This window comes from Trematomus bernacchii, unplaced genomic scaffold (assembly GCF_902827165.1).
Source record: "Trematomus bernacchii unplaced genomic scaffold, fTreBer1.1, whole genome shotgun sequence".
NCBI classification, from domain to species: Eukaryota; Metazoa; Chordata; class Actinopteri; order Perciformes; family Nototheniidae; genus Trematomus; species Trematomus bernacchii.
Genome location: NW_022987839.1, coordinates 2,091,487 through 2,107,299, shown reverse-complemented (window position 1 = coordinate 2,107,299; position 15,813 = coordinate 2,091,487). Strand labels below are relative to the sequence as shown.

Below are 15,813 nucleotides of genomic sequence, written 5' to 3'. Positions count from 1 at the left end.
AACTCCGAGCTAATCCCTACTCCATGCGGTCTGAATACCTTCATATAGTGAACGGTCACATTTCTTACAAACATATGGAAATTAAAGTTATTTCGTACTCTCTGGGTTATAGCCACAGACAGAACAATGTTTGAGAAGCTTCAAGCTAGTGCAGGTAATTCAAACTTCAATATGTAAGAGATTTGTTTGGGATAAAACTGCACCTTGAACTAAATCAGTACCACTTTTGTAACTGCCAGAAAATTGCAGGCCAATGTTTGCACACACAGCTTTTAACACTAGTAAATAATGTAAAAAGCATGATTCTGCCTCAAGTTTTAGACAGTCCCCATGCAGTTTTGAAGCTCTGGAGATTCATTCAGATTATAGCACAACCAGTAACTGATATTTTTAATCTCTCCCTGTCCACTCACACACTGCCAGCTGTGTGGAAGCAAGCTCTGGTATCGCCCCTCTTGAAAGCTGGTGATCCCACGGAGTTGAATAACTATCGTCCTATCTCAAATCTTTCTGTGTTATCAAAGATTCTTGAGTCCCTTGTTTCTACTCAGCTAAAACTTTTTTTAAATTCACACAACATCCTTAACCCTATGCAATCTGGATTCAGATCAAAGCACAGTACTGTGACTGCCAGTCTGAACGTCTTAGACGATATTAAGGCTGCTTTGGATAAGAAATCAGTTTGTGTTGCATTGTTTATTGACCTAGCCAAAGCATTTGACACTGTAGATCACCACATTATGTCTAATGTTATGTCGGTGTCTCGTTTCAGTCACAATGCCATTTGCTGGTTTCAGAGTTATCTAACCGACCGTACTCAATGCGTCAGGTTGGGTAGTACCGTCTCTGACCCTGTCACCTTGGAGAAGGGAGTTCCACAGGGCTCTATCTTGGGGCCCTTGCTCTTTTTATTATATGTAAACAATATTTGTAATCAGATGCAATTTTCTACCTATCATATGTATGCTGATGACAGTATTGTATACTCATGTGCTCCTTCTCTGGATATGGCCGTTTCCAATTTAAAATCTGATTTTATCACGCTGCAGCATGCACTTCTTGATTCCAAAACTGCTATTGAACAGTAAGAAAACCAAAGCAATGCTTTTTGCTCCCAAGTCAGCGTCCTCCTCTTGCCTCTCCATTGACACCCTTGATGGCGTTTCTGTTGAGTTTGTTGATACCTACAAATATCTGGGCTTTTGGTTGGACAGTAATCTGAACTTTAAACACCATATTGAAGTTTTAACAAAGAAATTGAAATTCACTCTTGGCTTCCTTTTCAGACTTAAATGTTGTTTTTCAATTTCATCCCGTAAAAGGTTGGTCTCTGGCTTATTCCTGTCCCAGCTGGACTACGGTGATACCATTTATAGATTTGCCTGTCCCACTGTTTTGGCCAAACTTGACCCACTTTACTATGCTGCACTGCGTTATATATCAAATGCACCCTATAGGACTCATCATTGCACACTGACTAACTGGATGGTCCTCACTTACTATGCGTAGGATGCAGCACTGGTTTTTATTAATGTATAAAGCCATTTTAGGTAAGCTTCCACTCTACATATGTGTCAGATTTGCCCCAGTTTGCGACTCTTACAACCTCAGATCCAGTGCCTGGATACGGTTCCAGTTACCTACTGTGCGGACTGAGGCTGGAAAAAGGAGTCTTTCTTATTATGGTCCTTGGTCTTGGAATGACCTTCAATCAAGCCTTAAACTGAGGGCACTTGTCTCTATATCATGTTTTAAATTGAAGTTGTCTGAAGTCCTCACCACCAGCTGCTCTTGCAGTAACAAGTAGTGTACTTTTTATTGTCCTAATGTGCACAATGTAGTGACTGCTTTTTCGTCTTTTGTTTTCTTTGTTATGTTCTCTGTATTTTATATGTTTGTGTTATGTGTTATGTGTAACGTTGCTGCCTTCTTGGCCAGGTCAGCATTGAAAATGAGATTTTATCTCAATGTTTTTATCTGGTTAAATAAAGGTTAAATAAAAAAAAAAAAAAAATCTGCAGAGAGATTAGATAGTGAGCCCTGAATGTTGTACGGCCAAAGCACTTTGTGTTCAGATTACATCAGTGTCTGCTTGGGATTTCTCAACGTTAACATGGACAGGCTGTAGTCTACACACCTCTTTGTAACAGAGACCTTTGCATTTCAAAGTTTTTTTTTACTTATCTATAACATAATATTAAAATATATACTATAGTCCACCAGCCTGCAGGAGGATCATGTTTTAAGTAGAATTAAAATAATCACAAAATTCAGTTGTTTGTGTGCAATGTGTGTGTTGGGAAAACTGCATTGCTTTAAAAACAAAAAGAGTAATTACTATATTTTGACTCTCAAACTATTTTAAAACAGTTAACCATACCAGGCTCTCCCAGAACAATTAAGCTTTGCAGACATTTGGTTTGCAGATATACAATCAATGATGATGAGTGGTCTAAAACATTCAGAAAAAACAAAATGCTCATTTCATAGCCCTAAATCTCAAACCATGAACCACTAAAAGCCCTGAGGTTTTTCTTCAGTGACTCCAGTAGTTTACTCATTCCTCCCACAGCATGAAAGTGAATCTGTTCAATCAGCTGACGTAACACTGAGAACAAAAACCTCCCCACTTTGTCCAGGATCTTTTAATGTGTTTTTCAACCCATTAACTGAACAAAAGCACGGAGTACTGAGAGACAGACAAGTTCACTCGACAACAGATGCATCTGCTGAGTAAACGTCATTGTGAACACTGAGGTCATGTCGTCCATATTTATTTTGTTCATTTCCATTTTTCACACAAAGACACAATTCATTCAGGAGCGGGAAGAATGGCCTGAATGTTTTCTCTAATTCAAGCTAATCTGAAGGAACACCAAATTACTGTAACATTACAAAAGTGCTTTAAAAGAAAGAAATGAACGATAAGATATGTGTGTTGAAAGGTGAAGGATTTACATTGGATTGTATCTGTCAATAAGTACTGTAAGATAAAGAAAAAATAACTAATTGTGATATTTCTACTGATATTGTGATTCAGTATGACACACAATAATAGAGGAATTTGCATTATTATTATTAAAAATAAATTGAAACGATCATGGTTAAGCGACCTTGGGTCTCATGAAAGGCGCTATATAAATCCAAGCTATTATTATTATTATTATTATTATGGTTTGATTTTTGAAGAGGATCCGTGCCAAACAAATATGTTTTAATATACACTACCAGTCAAAGGTTTGGACACACCTTTTCATTCGAAGTTTTTTATTTATTAGAATTGTTTCTACATTGTTGTATACTGAAGACATCAAAACTATAAAAGAACACGTGGATTTTTTAACACTTTTTTGTTAACTAAATAATTCCATATGTGTTCTTTCAAACAAAAAACATTGAGTAAGAAGGTGTGTCCAAACTTTTGACTGGTACTGTATTTCTTTAAAAAAAAAAGGGTATGTAGGCCGGGATAATTCTGTAGAATACAATTCATTCATAAATAATGGTATTTTAACACATATACAGCCTTTAACAATTATTGTGCTTCCTGCGATTTGAATATTGCACCACATAACGAAAACATGTGCAGCCCTAGTGTCAGAGACCACTGTCTGGCACTATCCTCCTTCTGTAGGCTCAGCTCACACAGATATTTTAAAGGCTGACCTGCTCTTTCCGGGCGGGGGTGCTGTGTCCGGCGGCGGCGGGGAGCTCTGATTGGTTCTCAGGCTCGACAGGTTCGGCGGCTCCTTTGGCTTTCCCCTTCTCCTTGTTCTCCTGCGGCTGCTTGGCCTCCGAGTCTGCGCCTGATTCAGTTGTCATGGTTAATCACGCTGGAGTGGGGGAAAGAGGGAAAAAGGGATGAGTCAGCTGACTTATTATGAATTGATGTACTGTCGCTTTGCAGCCCAGTGTAATGAGAAGCTCCTCTCTGATGCGTACGCAGAGATGAGGATATTGTTTGACAGCAGAGTAAGAAATGAAATTAATGTAAGTGGCGTTTGCGCACTCAAGTCCCGTTCTCAATAATCTCAGGAGTGTCAGCAGCTGATAATGGAAAGTGCCTAGATGGCTAATGCCCTGACATCCACAGTATCCACGATATACTGTGTGTCATTTCACATAAACTGGAGACGCCAAACGCTCACACCAGGGGCTGCAACTATCATTATCATCATTTTCTCTATGAATCTTCTGTAAAATGTCAATATCTTCCCCAATCCATGCTTATGTCTTGCTTGATCCAAAATACAAAAGAATAATAGGTTTATAATGGTAAATATAATCGAAAATCAGCAAATGATATCATTAGAGAAGCCTCTTGCAGAACATCAAAAATCAATTAAACAGCTAAAAAAATCCTGAAAATATGAGGAATAGCATTCTCCTCTATATCGCCCCCTCCAGTCTCTATGCAAAGTATTTACAAACAAGCATCCAAAGTATCTGAACAGCTCGTGTACATGCCTTTCATAGCATGACCTTCTCCCTCTTGGAATAGCAGCATACCAGCTTCAGATGCCATACCAAGGGCCTGAAACTAGGTAATGAGGGGAAACATGTATCGGCTGGTTTTGCCAAGCGAATATGACGGATAGGACGGATCTCACTGGGGGCCCCTGTGCTAAACCCACAGGCTTAAGACTCTGGGATGCAGGGTTAGCAGGGCGGGGCTACCAGTGACTGGGCCCCTGCTGCCTGTGGTCAGTAGTATGGATGCCTGTCATTCTGCTGTTGGCCTGCTTCTGCCTGACTTCTATTTATAGAGCCGTGTTTACTCCGGGGTGGAAGGATCGCTGACTTCCAGCCGGGGACAGCAGCCTCTGGATCCACTAACTGTGGGCTGAGGTGATTCCCAAAACTTCAGACATTTGAACAAAGTTATTTGCCCTACTTATTAGTATAGGTTTGTTCTGTTGCCATATATTCATTAATTTTCATATATTCATCAGTTTTAGTCTAACATACTAGACTTATAGAAATGTATTTATTAGGATCAAGTTTATCCGATAAACCCCTTGAGATGCACCATTTTGTTTTCAAGGGGGTCCCGACAAAAGCAATGTCTTACAGACATACATGAACAAAATAACAGAAAGCAAAGCATGACAAACAAGGACAAACCACGTACAGTCTGTTAAGTAAAATTCATGAAGTAATACATACAATCATTACAATTCGATAGACAGTAGTTACTAATAGATCAGTTTCATTAATAACAAGAGCAATTGTGTCAAGTCAAATGTGTGTGGCAAGACTGCTATTTTTATATATTAATTGTTGTGCCTTTTTTATTTTGTGTATGAATATATATATATACATACAGTATATTTATATAATTTCAATCTTTGGGACCGTGAGAAACGGCATTTCGGTCCCCCTGTTCGTACCACATACATAGAGAGAAATAAAGTTGACTTTACTGAAAACTACAACTTTTTGAGACAATGGATAACTTGAAAAATTAAGCATAATACATAGAAAAAACACGCATTTTGAAACGCATCAAGCAAGAATTTGCTTTTTGGGGGGGGGGGTCGAGATATTTTGTAAAACGTAATAAGAAACCTGTCTCAGTCAGAAAGCTTGATCACTAAATGTGGCCCACATGCCTGACCCCAGGTGTCCCCACAGAGAGGAACATAACTGGATGGATACACAGCTGGAGTCCATGCTCTCATCAGGCATCCGTGTTGTTATGTTAAATCTAACACTCTGTGACATATGCATTGATAGAAAATACTTCAATGTGAACAGAAATCAAGGTTTAGTAGTCTCCGATAAAGCGCCACAGTTGTGATTATGAGCTTATAAAACAAACATAACATCTTGATTAAATATAATTAGGTTTTACAGCTTAATAAAATGCAGAATGATACAAAATGTAAGAAGGCAATTTTGTGTTTGAACGCCAAATGGTAATTCGTCTGCGCTAATGAGAACTTGGTTTGATTTCCAATGGAATAAATTAAAATTGATTTACAACATAAAGCCAAATCAAGCTTTGCCAAGTAACAAAAACAACTTCAGAAGAGAAAGATTTGAATGATTAAATGGATCAAAATTATGTTGACTCATAAAAGCAGTAAATCGTGACTTTATGCATTTCGGCACTTTCTTTCAAAGGTCATGTACGTAAAGGGGTCACTGAACGCAACATGCCGATTACACTCTTTCTAATGTTCAACTTCAAGAACTTGCGATACAACTGCTGTAAAGATGAGCTAATCTAGATCAGAGTACCGAGTAGCAGAAATGTGAATGAAGCGATGAAGTCACAAGATCCAAATTCCAACCCTCCACGTTTTTCCAAGTGTGGATAACTAACGGTAAAAGACCACTCGGCCAAATTCACAGGAGCCCTCTATCAAAAGCGCTCAGCTACTTTGTTGTGTCATGTGTGGCAGAGTTGAGGAGCGGCTCAGTAATCAGCTGACACATGATGTCTGCACACAGCTAACCTTTGCTTTTCTTAAACCCCCATATGAAACAGGAACTATGGTAGGAGAGGAGGAAAGGAACATCTTAGCACCATAGAAATGGAGGAAGAATACGTTCAGTCACTGGTGACAGGCACTCTTCACAGGGCCACACAACAGCCCACACAGTGGCCTTGTGTGTGGCCCTCACCATGGACTGGCACATACATTATGCATTCAGAAAGCTGTATTCACAATGTTCCGATAGTATACAGGAGCGGCGGATGATTGCACCAATATCGCCTTATCATATTGACAATAAGAAACAGCTAGAGAAAAATATTTTATATCTTAACATCTCTCGAACTTTTGAATAAATAAACACCCGCTTTGCTGCTCTATTGCAGAACAATCTTGGGTAACAGATATACATTTTCCTAGGTCATGAAAGCTTTGACTTTTGCTGACAGAAACAGCTGGTGTTTGGTACGTTTTGGGCAGCAAAAATCCTCAGACACATAAGAAGTAGGGATGGATTTAAATCCAGTATTGACACCAAAACAAATCTTGAAATCCCTCCTAGCCCTTACAAGTACAAGTAACTGCAGGCTAAGATAACAACAACACACAGACAGATGTCTAATCACCTTTTGTTGGATGAGGAGTCGCAAATGCAGTTTTTGCAGCACTATAATGTTCACTAGCTTTAACTACAGTATAAAAATAAGAAGCTGCTACATATAGGTTTTCCATTTCACTATGATATTAAAAATAATGAGGAAAACAGAAAAAAAACATCTTATTTATTAGAAATTCTGGGTATTTTGTAGACTGGGAACCAGATCCAAAACGAAAGCAGCTATCTGAGCGCATCCCTAAAAGGAAGTAGGTCTTCTGCATATGGTTCTTGCATCAGTACATCTAAGGAAGCAGTAGCAGCCACCAGACTGAAGAGACTGCAAAGAATGCAGACACACTCAAACCTTGCCCACAAAACAACACTATATAACCACAAGCACTTTTTGTAAAAGATGTCATCAAATGTATCTCAAAGAAAACCACATAAACACAGCGTTTCACTCGAGTGTGTCCTGATCGAAAACAGGTTTTTCCTCAGTTGCACTTGCAGATAAAAACTGATATTCTAAGAGGAAGGACAAGCAGAAACCATACATCAGCAAAAGAACAATTATTATTTTAACATAGAACGCCTTTTTCTTCTTTCCAATATAAATCAAGGTAACCCTGAATTGAATCAAACCCACTGTCCGCCACTAAACAAACCAATTTAATCAGAAAATCCAATTTAGAAGGACTTGTGAGATTGAAGTGGATATTTATGTGCAAGCTCAGCAAAGGTTTATTAGCAAGTAGCTACATTACAGAATTGATCATGGACACTAAATGCTGTGCATCTGCCACCATGCATGCAAACTTCCATTTTTAAGGTCCATTTGTGATTGTAACGCATACTGTTGGAAAGTGGCCTGTGCACATGGACACACACTCTCAGGAGGATGAGGGGCCGCCATCTGTGCAGAGTGCTATTAGCCGGAGTACCACAGCTGGGCCCATCCCTGTCACCCCTGCCCCCACAACCATAACACCCCTGGGGGCTTACGGAGGTTACACAGAGGGGAATAGTTGGCGTTTTTTGACACGTCCTGGCCCATCCCCAGTGGGCTTGTAGTATATGATGCGACCCCTCTATATGGCTACGGGGCTGACAGCTGTCACACACACACACAAACCCAGACACTGTAACAGGATAGCATGTAGCTGGGCATGCCACTCAGTTGGGACACCTCTGCTGAGGAGCTTTACATCCCCAAAGTGCTTTCAACCGCCTTTTTTTCAAAAACAACAAACACAATTATTGATGGTTCTTATTATGAAAAGCTAATCCATTGTAGGCATCTCCTTTTTAAATATTTATAGTCATTTATCACTTACATAATATGTGAGGCATACAGTGAATGCTTTCAAATGCAGTGACTCATGACAAATGCAACATTAAATCAGCTCTGCATTAGGGCTGCTCAATTAATCTTATTTTAATCGCAATTACGATTTTGGCTTGCAACGATTATGAAAACAACATAATCGAAATAAAACTATTATTATTATTATTTATTTATTTTATTGGTTTTTCAGTTGAATTATACTTAAAGTTCAGGGTAATCAACTGTTAAAAACATACTGTTCAATAAATTGATGTTTTCAAAGTAAATGGATAATCGTTTTTAAGAATCGTGATATCAATTATTGACCCAAATAATCGAGATTATGATTTTTGCCATAATCGAGCAGCCCTACTCTGCATGCATAGAGTGCCACAATAATGGCAAATGGTAGTAATAAGTTGTGCTGTCCCAACAATTTTTTTCCAAAAAATAATATGCTAAATGTTTAAAAGATGCAACACATCGTTGCTAAAAAAATAATTACCTGTACTCATAATAAATAATCTTGACGGTTGTTTATTTTGAATAAATAGCATGATTTTTCTTTTTTTTTTATCATTGAAGGCATTCCTTTTTCTTTAAGTAATTTTAATCGCTTCTTGTTATGGACTGTTGGTCCTTCAAAATAAGACACAATAAGTCAGACTTAAGGAAACCTGCAGTCCTAGAATGAAGTTAAGAAGGTAAAACAAGAAAGACTGGAATTGATCGCGCCAAAATGTAACTGGATTGAAGAGTAGAGGAGGTGGAACAAATTTGACAGCCAACATGTTTTTACCTGATCTTCAGTCCACTCAAACTGGTGAAGCAAGCAACATGAGGAACTAATTATTAGTCTGACGCTCTAGTGAGAATCAATGTTGCCCACTGAAAAAAACGCAACAACAAGTGACTGACCTTCCCAACAAGATACTAATAGACATTCTGACAAAGCTGATAAAGGCATAAGACATGTACAAAATGTTTCTTAATAACATCACAGAGCTTCGTACAGTGTAGTCCTGTCCTTAAGAATTCAAGAAATATAAACAATCCAGATCTGTTTCTACCTCAGTGTTCAGCCAGAACATTCTCCGGCTCTGGTGCAGAACAAACTAAGCAGTTCTGGCAAGTCATATTTCAATTACAGAGAAAACAAAACAGTCTACCAATCAATAATGCAACCCACTAAAGAACATCGTTCAAATGTAGGAAGTTCCTACCAACAGTGATTCAGCAAAACATCCAAGAGCTGATGATTTGTGATATTGGCTATTGCTAAAGCGAAGACTACCTTAATGAAGCTTCTGTGTTTATTCACACTGTTTTAGAGAGGCATCAAGTCCCCTTAAGATTCTTTATACAGAGATGTGTTTCAGTAATTTAGCATACTCTTAGAAATATGGACAAAATAAGTTAAAACAATACAATCTAACAGGACCACAACAGCTTCCAAAATGATCAAAACGTTGAATCAACGTCTCTCTAATCGATTTGAAAGAAAAACGGAACATAATAAACCTTAAAGTAGGATTTATTGTCTCATAAGACTGCAATAGTGTAAGCTTTGTATCGGAGGAAATTGGCAACTGACTCCATAAGCCATTGATCCAATCCACTGCCAAACTGATGGTAATTATTTTCCATAAAAACAGTCTCATACCAGCTAGAACAAGTCGCCATTTCAGAGGCTTTTTTTATCCGCTCCTCATATCCATTTTCAAGGTTTTAGTTTAACCCTTTTAGACTGAAACCAGACAAGACACAACACCACTCAACTGCGGGACTTTGAGGAAGGCAGACCAATCACATGAAGGTGACTCCAAGCTGAGAGCATATTTTGCTGAGGAGGCCATAAATCCAGTCGGCTTGCTGGGTTTACATTCTTAGCATTACTGTCACCGGCAGCGAGGCACTCAGGGATACAGAAGACAGACCAGCTAACCCATTGTTATCCTTACTTGACTGTGCACTTCAATATTCAACAAGATTCTTCGTTGCCATGAATTCTTACAAGACAAGACCAGAGTTGGTTTCCTAGAAAGCCTGGCACAAGCATAAACAATAACAGCTGGAAAACACCTGAAATACTGAAATGTCTGGAGTTAGCATCAATCAATCCAGTTGTACAACCTACTTTAACAGAGGGAAAATCCCCTGTTAATGTAACAGATTAAAACTAATTCCCAGTAGCTTGACGAAGAGCTAATAGCGTCTTATACAGTGGCTGGGATGGGCCAATAGGGATTCATTTTATGAGATTAGCTATAGGTAATCATTAAATCAGCTGTGATTGGATTACTGATAATGTTCACACGAGAGCATAATGTTTAAATTGGTTGTTGACATCAGTTCAGACATGCCTACATTACTCTCACCTGTATACTCATTGGTTCTTTGGAAGTACTCCAACGTAGCCTGAGGTATATACTGTATTCGGTAGAAATAGGGCTGCCACTAATGTTTATCACTAATTCCTTGAAGCCTTAGTTGACATATTCAAATTTCTTGTTAAATCAAACCAACCATAGAACATTTTTTTATATTTAGTTGTATATAAAAGAAGACAAATATACGTAGGAAATAAAGATATACATTCTGAAAAGTAGGGCTGACTTCGACAAAAAACTTAAGTCAACAAACACTCATATGATCTGGTTGACTAACATATTAGTTTCTCCAAAGATGTGCTTATTTTCCTGGATATAAGCCACACAACAAAGCATAACATTGCTGAAAAATAAATTGTAGTACCCTATAGTAGTCGACTCAGCAGCCCTAACAGAGGCTGTTGCTCTTTTGCTTTATACAAGTCCACTGTGTCATTGTGCATTTTGATTATCAGTCAATAAGTTGCTTGTTTTGGATGAGAAGCAGTGACCCTTGTTGACTTTTTACTGAGAAAATCAATAAAAGATTATTCTCCCTTTTACCTGTACTGTGCATGACCCCATTGTGTCTCTGTGGTGCTCAGTGGTAGGTTTACTGTCACCTAATCCTATTATTTGCAGTGTTTCCTTATCAAGGGCTTAAGGAAAGAGGGTGTCGTATGTTCTAGAAATCTAAAAACCCTCCAAGACATGTGTGATTTTGGGCTGATGAAATAAAGCCCATTACAACCTTACTTAGACCTGCAAAGCTACACTATTCAAACAGAATGTGAGTTTTGTAGTTAGATCAAGATCTTCAGCATGTATCAAACAATAACAGCAGTTAATTTTCAGTAAATGTGAGACAGAAAGACAACTATATCAATGTTTGACCACACTGTTATTGTCAATGTAGGCATCAAGAGATACACTCTCAGTGATTAAACTATGAAAGCCTGCAAACAAGGCCCCTGATGTTGCTGCCTTTCAATGCTACTGCAACAACAGCTTACTGTGCATCTTAATCAAATTGTCAAGTCAGACTCCGGCCATTGCATTCCGTGCTTACAGGGATGTGGGGATGCTAAAAGCGGATCCAGACCGTGTCCTCCTGCCCCTTAACCACGCCTACCGCACTGCAGATCAAAAACACCCAAGTATGTCGTCTTAACCTTCCGACAATTTAACAATTGTAATCCATTAACTGTCCTCAAATGTAACCGTGTTTGCTTGGGACTCAGCGCATGTCCTTGAGTGATGAAAACACGGCAGATTCTCGGTTGGGAAAAGCATTTCTGTCGTTTAGTTTTCACCCATTTTGCACTTTCTGCCTCGAAACCGGAGCATGTTAGCCTACTGTACCTAAAGCGGCTTGTTGCTTTGAAATACCCGACTTTTAGCTCCAAAAACCAGCCTCTGCAGGCAAGCCCATTCAGCGTTAAAAACCCACGTCACTACAATGTTACACACCGAAACGTTACAATGCAAAACAACAGGATAGAAAAGGTTATGACCGATGTTTCTGACACGGTTAGCCACGTCTTTTCCGCCTGGTTGAATACAGTAGAAGTGTTTTTTAAATGTTAATTATCTGTCATCGGCCGCGGATGTTGTGGCCATAAGACCCGAATATGTCAAGAGAGGAAATAAGACAGAGCAAACCGGGAAGCGTGCATCTCATGTTAGGCAGCCTAGAGGTAAGATTATAAGAGAAAAGCAGCAAAAGAAAAGGTTTATTACCAGGTAAACCGTCCCTCGTTCGGCTGGTTATGCGAGTTGCATTCGCAGTGGGCTTCTGTTTCCTGACAGCGGTGCTACTCTGCTGCAGTTCCCCCCTCCACCAGCCTATCACACTGCTCTATGCAGCTGAGCAGAATTGTGGGATATCAGGACAGCCGGGCACAACCCCAACACATACACACACATGCACACACACAAACAGAGCATGGCAATTAATGGCACGAGGTTTGTCGTTTTACTGGGAAAAAGGCAGCGCGAGTGAAATGAGGTTGAATGAAACTGAATTATGGAGTGCGTTTATTTATAAACTATACTCAGGTAGAGTTTTGAGATAAATGAGCTTTACTAGAGTATGCAACTGCGTATTGATGAATCATTGTCATCCAGCTATGCCCAGCCAACATTGGCTTACAGTACACCATTAGAGCAGAAACAATGAGTCATTTGATCATAATGAGCCATGATCATAATGAGCCATGTAATTTCCAAGGAAACATTACACATATTCTCTCATTCTTATGATTGTGAGGATTGCTGCTTAAGTTATCAGCATATTTAACAAGGATGAAAATAATCATTATGAACAGCAGCTCTGGATGCCACACATTCATGTAATTTAAGCTACAGAAAAAAGTATTGTTTTATTGCTCTTCCCTGCAAGTGTCTAGCCACAAAGCTACCCTGCTTTAAAAGCTTTGAAGACCTAATGAAATATGATGAATTTACAGTAGATGCTATAGATTAAGCTACTTCAAAGTATACAAAGTAGATAAACTGTGCTCACCTTGGACCAGCCCCAACATAAAGATGCTTCTCAAAGACTTACTAACTGTAGGTACCTTGTCTGGAGCTCTTGGTAATATTCCTCATATTGAAAAACATAATCCAAGACATATTAAAACGAGCCAATATATGGAGCACCAAACACACGGACAAGCATCTGCTGCCCTCCTCGAGCTTGTGGTTATTCGTGCACAAATACAGACATAAAAGTACGTTTTAAATTAGTGTCTGGGTTATTCCCTCTGGGGCTTTGAGGGTTTGCCTCCCGCCTCTCAGTGGGAACTTGACCCAACTCGGTCACCGATTTTACTTTTATTTCATCTAATTGCTTTCATGCACAAGTAGTATACCACATGCTAACACTTACAGGACATTATGCAAATATAAACACACAGTCAAGCTCAGTACGGAGAATTGTTTTGGTCGTACTGTCGTGCATGGATTCCCTAAATGGGGACAGACACACTGCAGGCTTTACTGATAGTAGAGGGTACATTTAATGACACACACACAGTGCAACTCTTATGTACAGCAGCCCCACATCTGGCTCCTCATTCAGCCTCTAGCTAATTGAAACACAGCTCGTAAAACAAGCTCGATGACAACAACAATGAATGTTTGACATTGAATACATATAATTCACATTACAATCCGAGTTAAATTAGCTACTCTCCTAAAAACACCAACTTTACGAGCCACCACCAGTGCGAAAGCGAGGTTAAGAGCTGCGGTAGCTCAACAATAGATGTAACAAAATATTCCTGTAACCCTCGATCCTGGGAGGAAAAATAATATCTGAGGAGGGCTGTCGGGAGGCGTTTTTTAACTGGGTAATAACACATGGCAGTGCAGAGTCTAATGTGATAGCTCTAGTAACCATAAAAGGTTTAAGAATGCGTTTTTGCTGCGGTGACAATAAGAGGAGAGGCAGCCTTACAGGTGCAATGATCACTATAGTGAAAGACCTTGTGATCTATGAATTTTACACACTGTTATTCCACCATTTCACTTCCTTCTTAATTTCTTGGTTTTAAAACACAGACATAATTGTACTATCTTGGCTTGAGTCCCAATGTATTAACACAATATGTCTCTGTTAAAATACACACTGTGCATTAGGCACTAGCAACTAACTGTGATGTCTGCACAGCCAAACAATAGTTATCTGTATTTAGAGCAGGAGTCTGGCGCAGTATTGTCGTGACCAGACTGATCGTCTGAGACATTGCTCATCATGGTCTGCCTGGCAAGAGGGAGGTGACTGTGCGCCTGTAATGCAGTAAACAATCTGGCCAGAATGTATTACACACTAGCTTTACTCCAAAAGGAAAAACTGATGTTAACAAACTGGAATTGTTAAACGTGTGTCTGATAGCAGTGGACCTTATAAATGAGTCATTTTTCTGCTTCAGATATTACGTCAGGGCAAAAGACAGAAAAGAGAAACACAAGACCAAAGGCAGCATTTACTAACAGATTTAGTAAACCCTGCAGAACTAATGCAATATAACCAGTTGCAGAATTGGTAGCAAGGGGCGAAAAAAATGTGGTGGAGCACCAACAAAGTGTTATAGTCTGTAGAGCAGCCGGCAGTATACAGCACAGCATGGCTTCCTTTTTTATTTAAAGGCCACCCTAGTGGGCACTTTTTAAAAGTTTTCTACACTGAAATGGCATCTAAGAAAGCACTTTTGCAAACATGTTTTTTGGGGCACCAAATTTTATTGGATTAATAATCCACCAGTAAACAAGACTCAAAAAGCAGAAATCTAAATTCAGTTTATTGTGATGAAAGAAATTTGATCTTGTGCATAACGGTTCATAAATAAATACAGTAAGAAGAATGTATACACAAATGTAGACATCTTAAGAAAGCTATTGTTAAAACTATAATAACATACAAAATATTAAAGCATACTCTATTTAAACTTTAAATGATGAAGATCAAGGTGTAATATAAAACAGGAAGCATGCAACAGATTTGCCTAGTGACCAAGCTTAATGCTGACGAGTTTTATTGTTTCCTGTCTGATGCAAGTCAAAAGGCATTGAACTTTGCTTTCACATGTTTTGAGATACAGTCTTTATCTTTCTTTTTAGTCCATGTAATATGTTGATAATGACATACCTCTCCACTGCACAGGAAGTGCTATGTGTGTTTGGCTGACATACGACTTATGGGAAGTTAAAACAAAATGAAATGGTGTTACAGATATTTGACACTTTAAGGAAATGTTGGCAATAAAAATGAAATCAGACCCACACCTCCTGAGAGTTATGTGCCATTCTGAGCTTTTACTGTCTGAGTTCTCCCTCTCTGTATGTATAGTGACTTGCAGATAAGTGTCAGAGCTAATCTGTGACTCTTCAAAGTCTCCAGAACAGCCCTTGGTCAGCAGAATGATTAATACCACGAAAGACCGACAACATGTGATCTCTGGACTCTACTCAGCTTATGTGGCTGCTTAACTCCTCACTTTTTTCTGCTGCGTACAGACACTTAGTTCCTGTGCAGCTCATCTGCTCTGAAGCTTGACTTTGAACTGGTGTAACCTTGAA

At 39.1% G+C, this 15,813-nt stretch overlaps 1 protein-coding gene across 5 annotated transcripts in view; it reads right to left on the bottom strand.

Moving 5' to 3' along the window:
• Positions 1–15,813, bottom strand: part of LOC117500193 (protein 4.1-like) — a 58,878-nt gene that overhangs the window by 36,295 nt on the left and 6,770 nt on the right. The window contains exons 1-2 of one of the 5 annotated variants that reach the window (XM_034152957.1): positions 13,256–13,347; positions 3,667–3,833 (exon numbers count right to left, since the gene is read on the bottom strand). In XM_034152957.1, coding sequence (XP_034008848.1) covers positions 3,667–3,822 — 156 coding nt within the window. In that variant the 5' untranslated portion in view covers positions 3,823–3,833; positions 13,256–13,347. Of the gene's footprint in view, positions 1–3,666; positions 3,834–12,471; positions 12,600–13,255; positions 13,348–15,813 lie in introns of those variants that run through there. The other 4 variants (XM_034152959.1, XM_034152958.1, XM_034152954.1 and 1 more) reach the window with 4 other exon arrangements.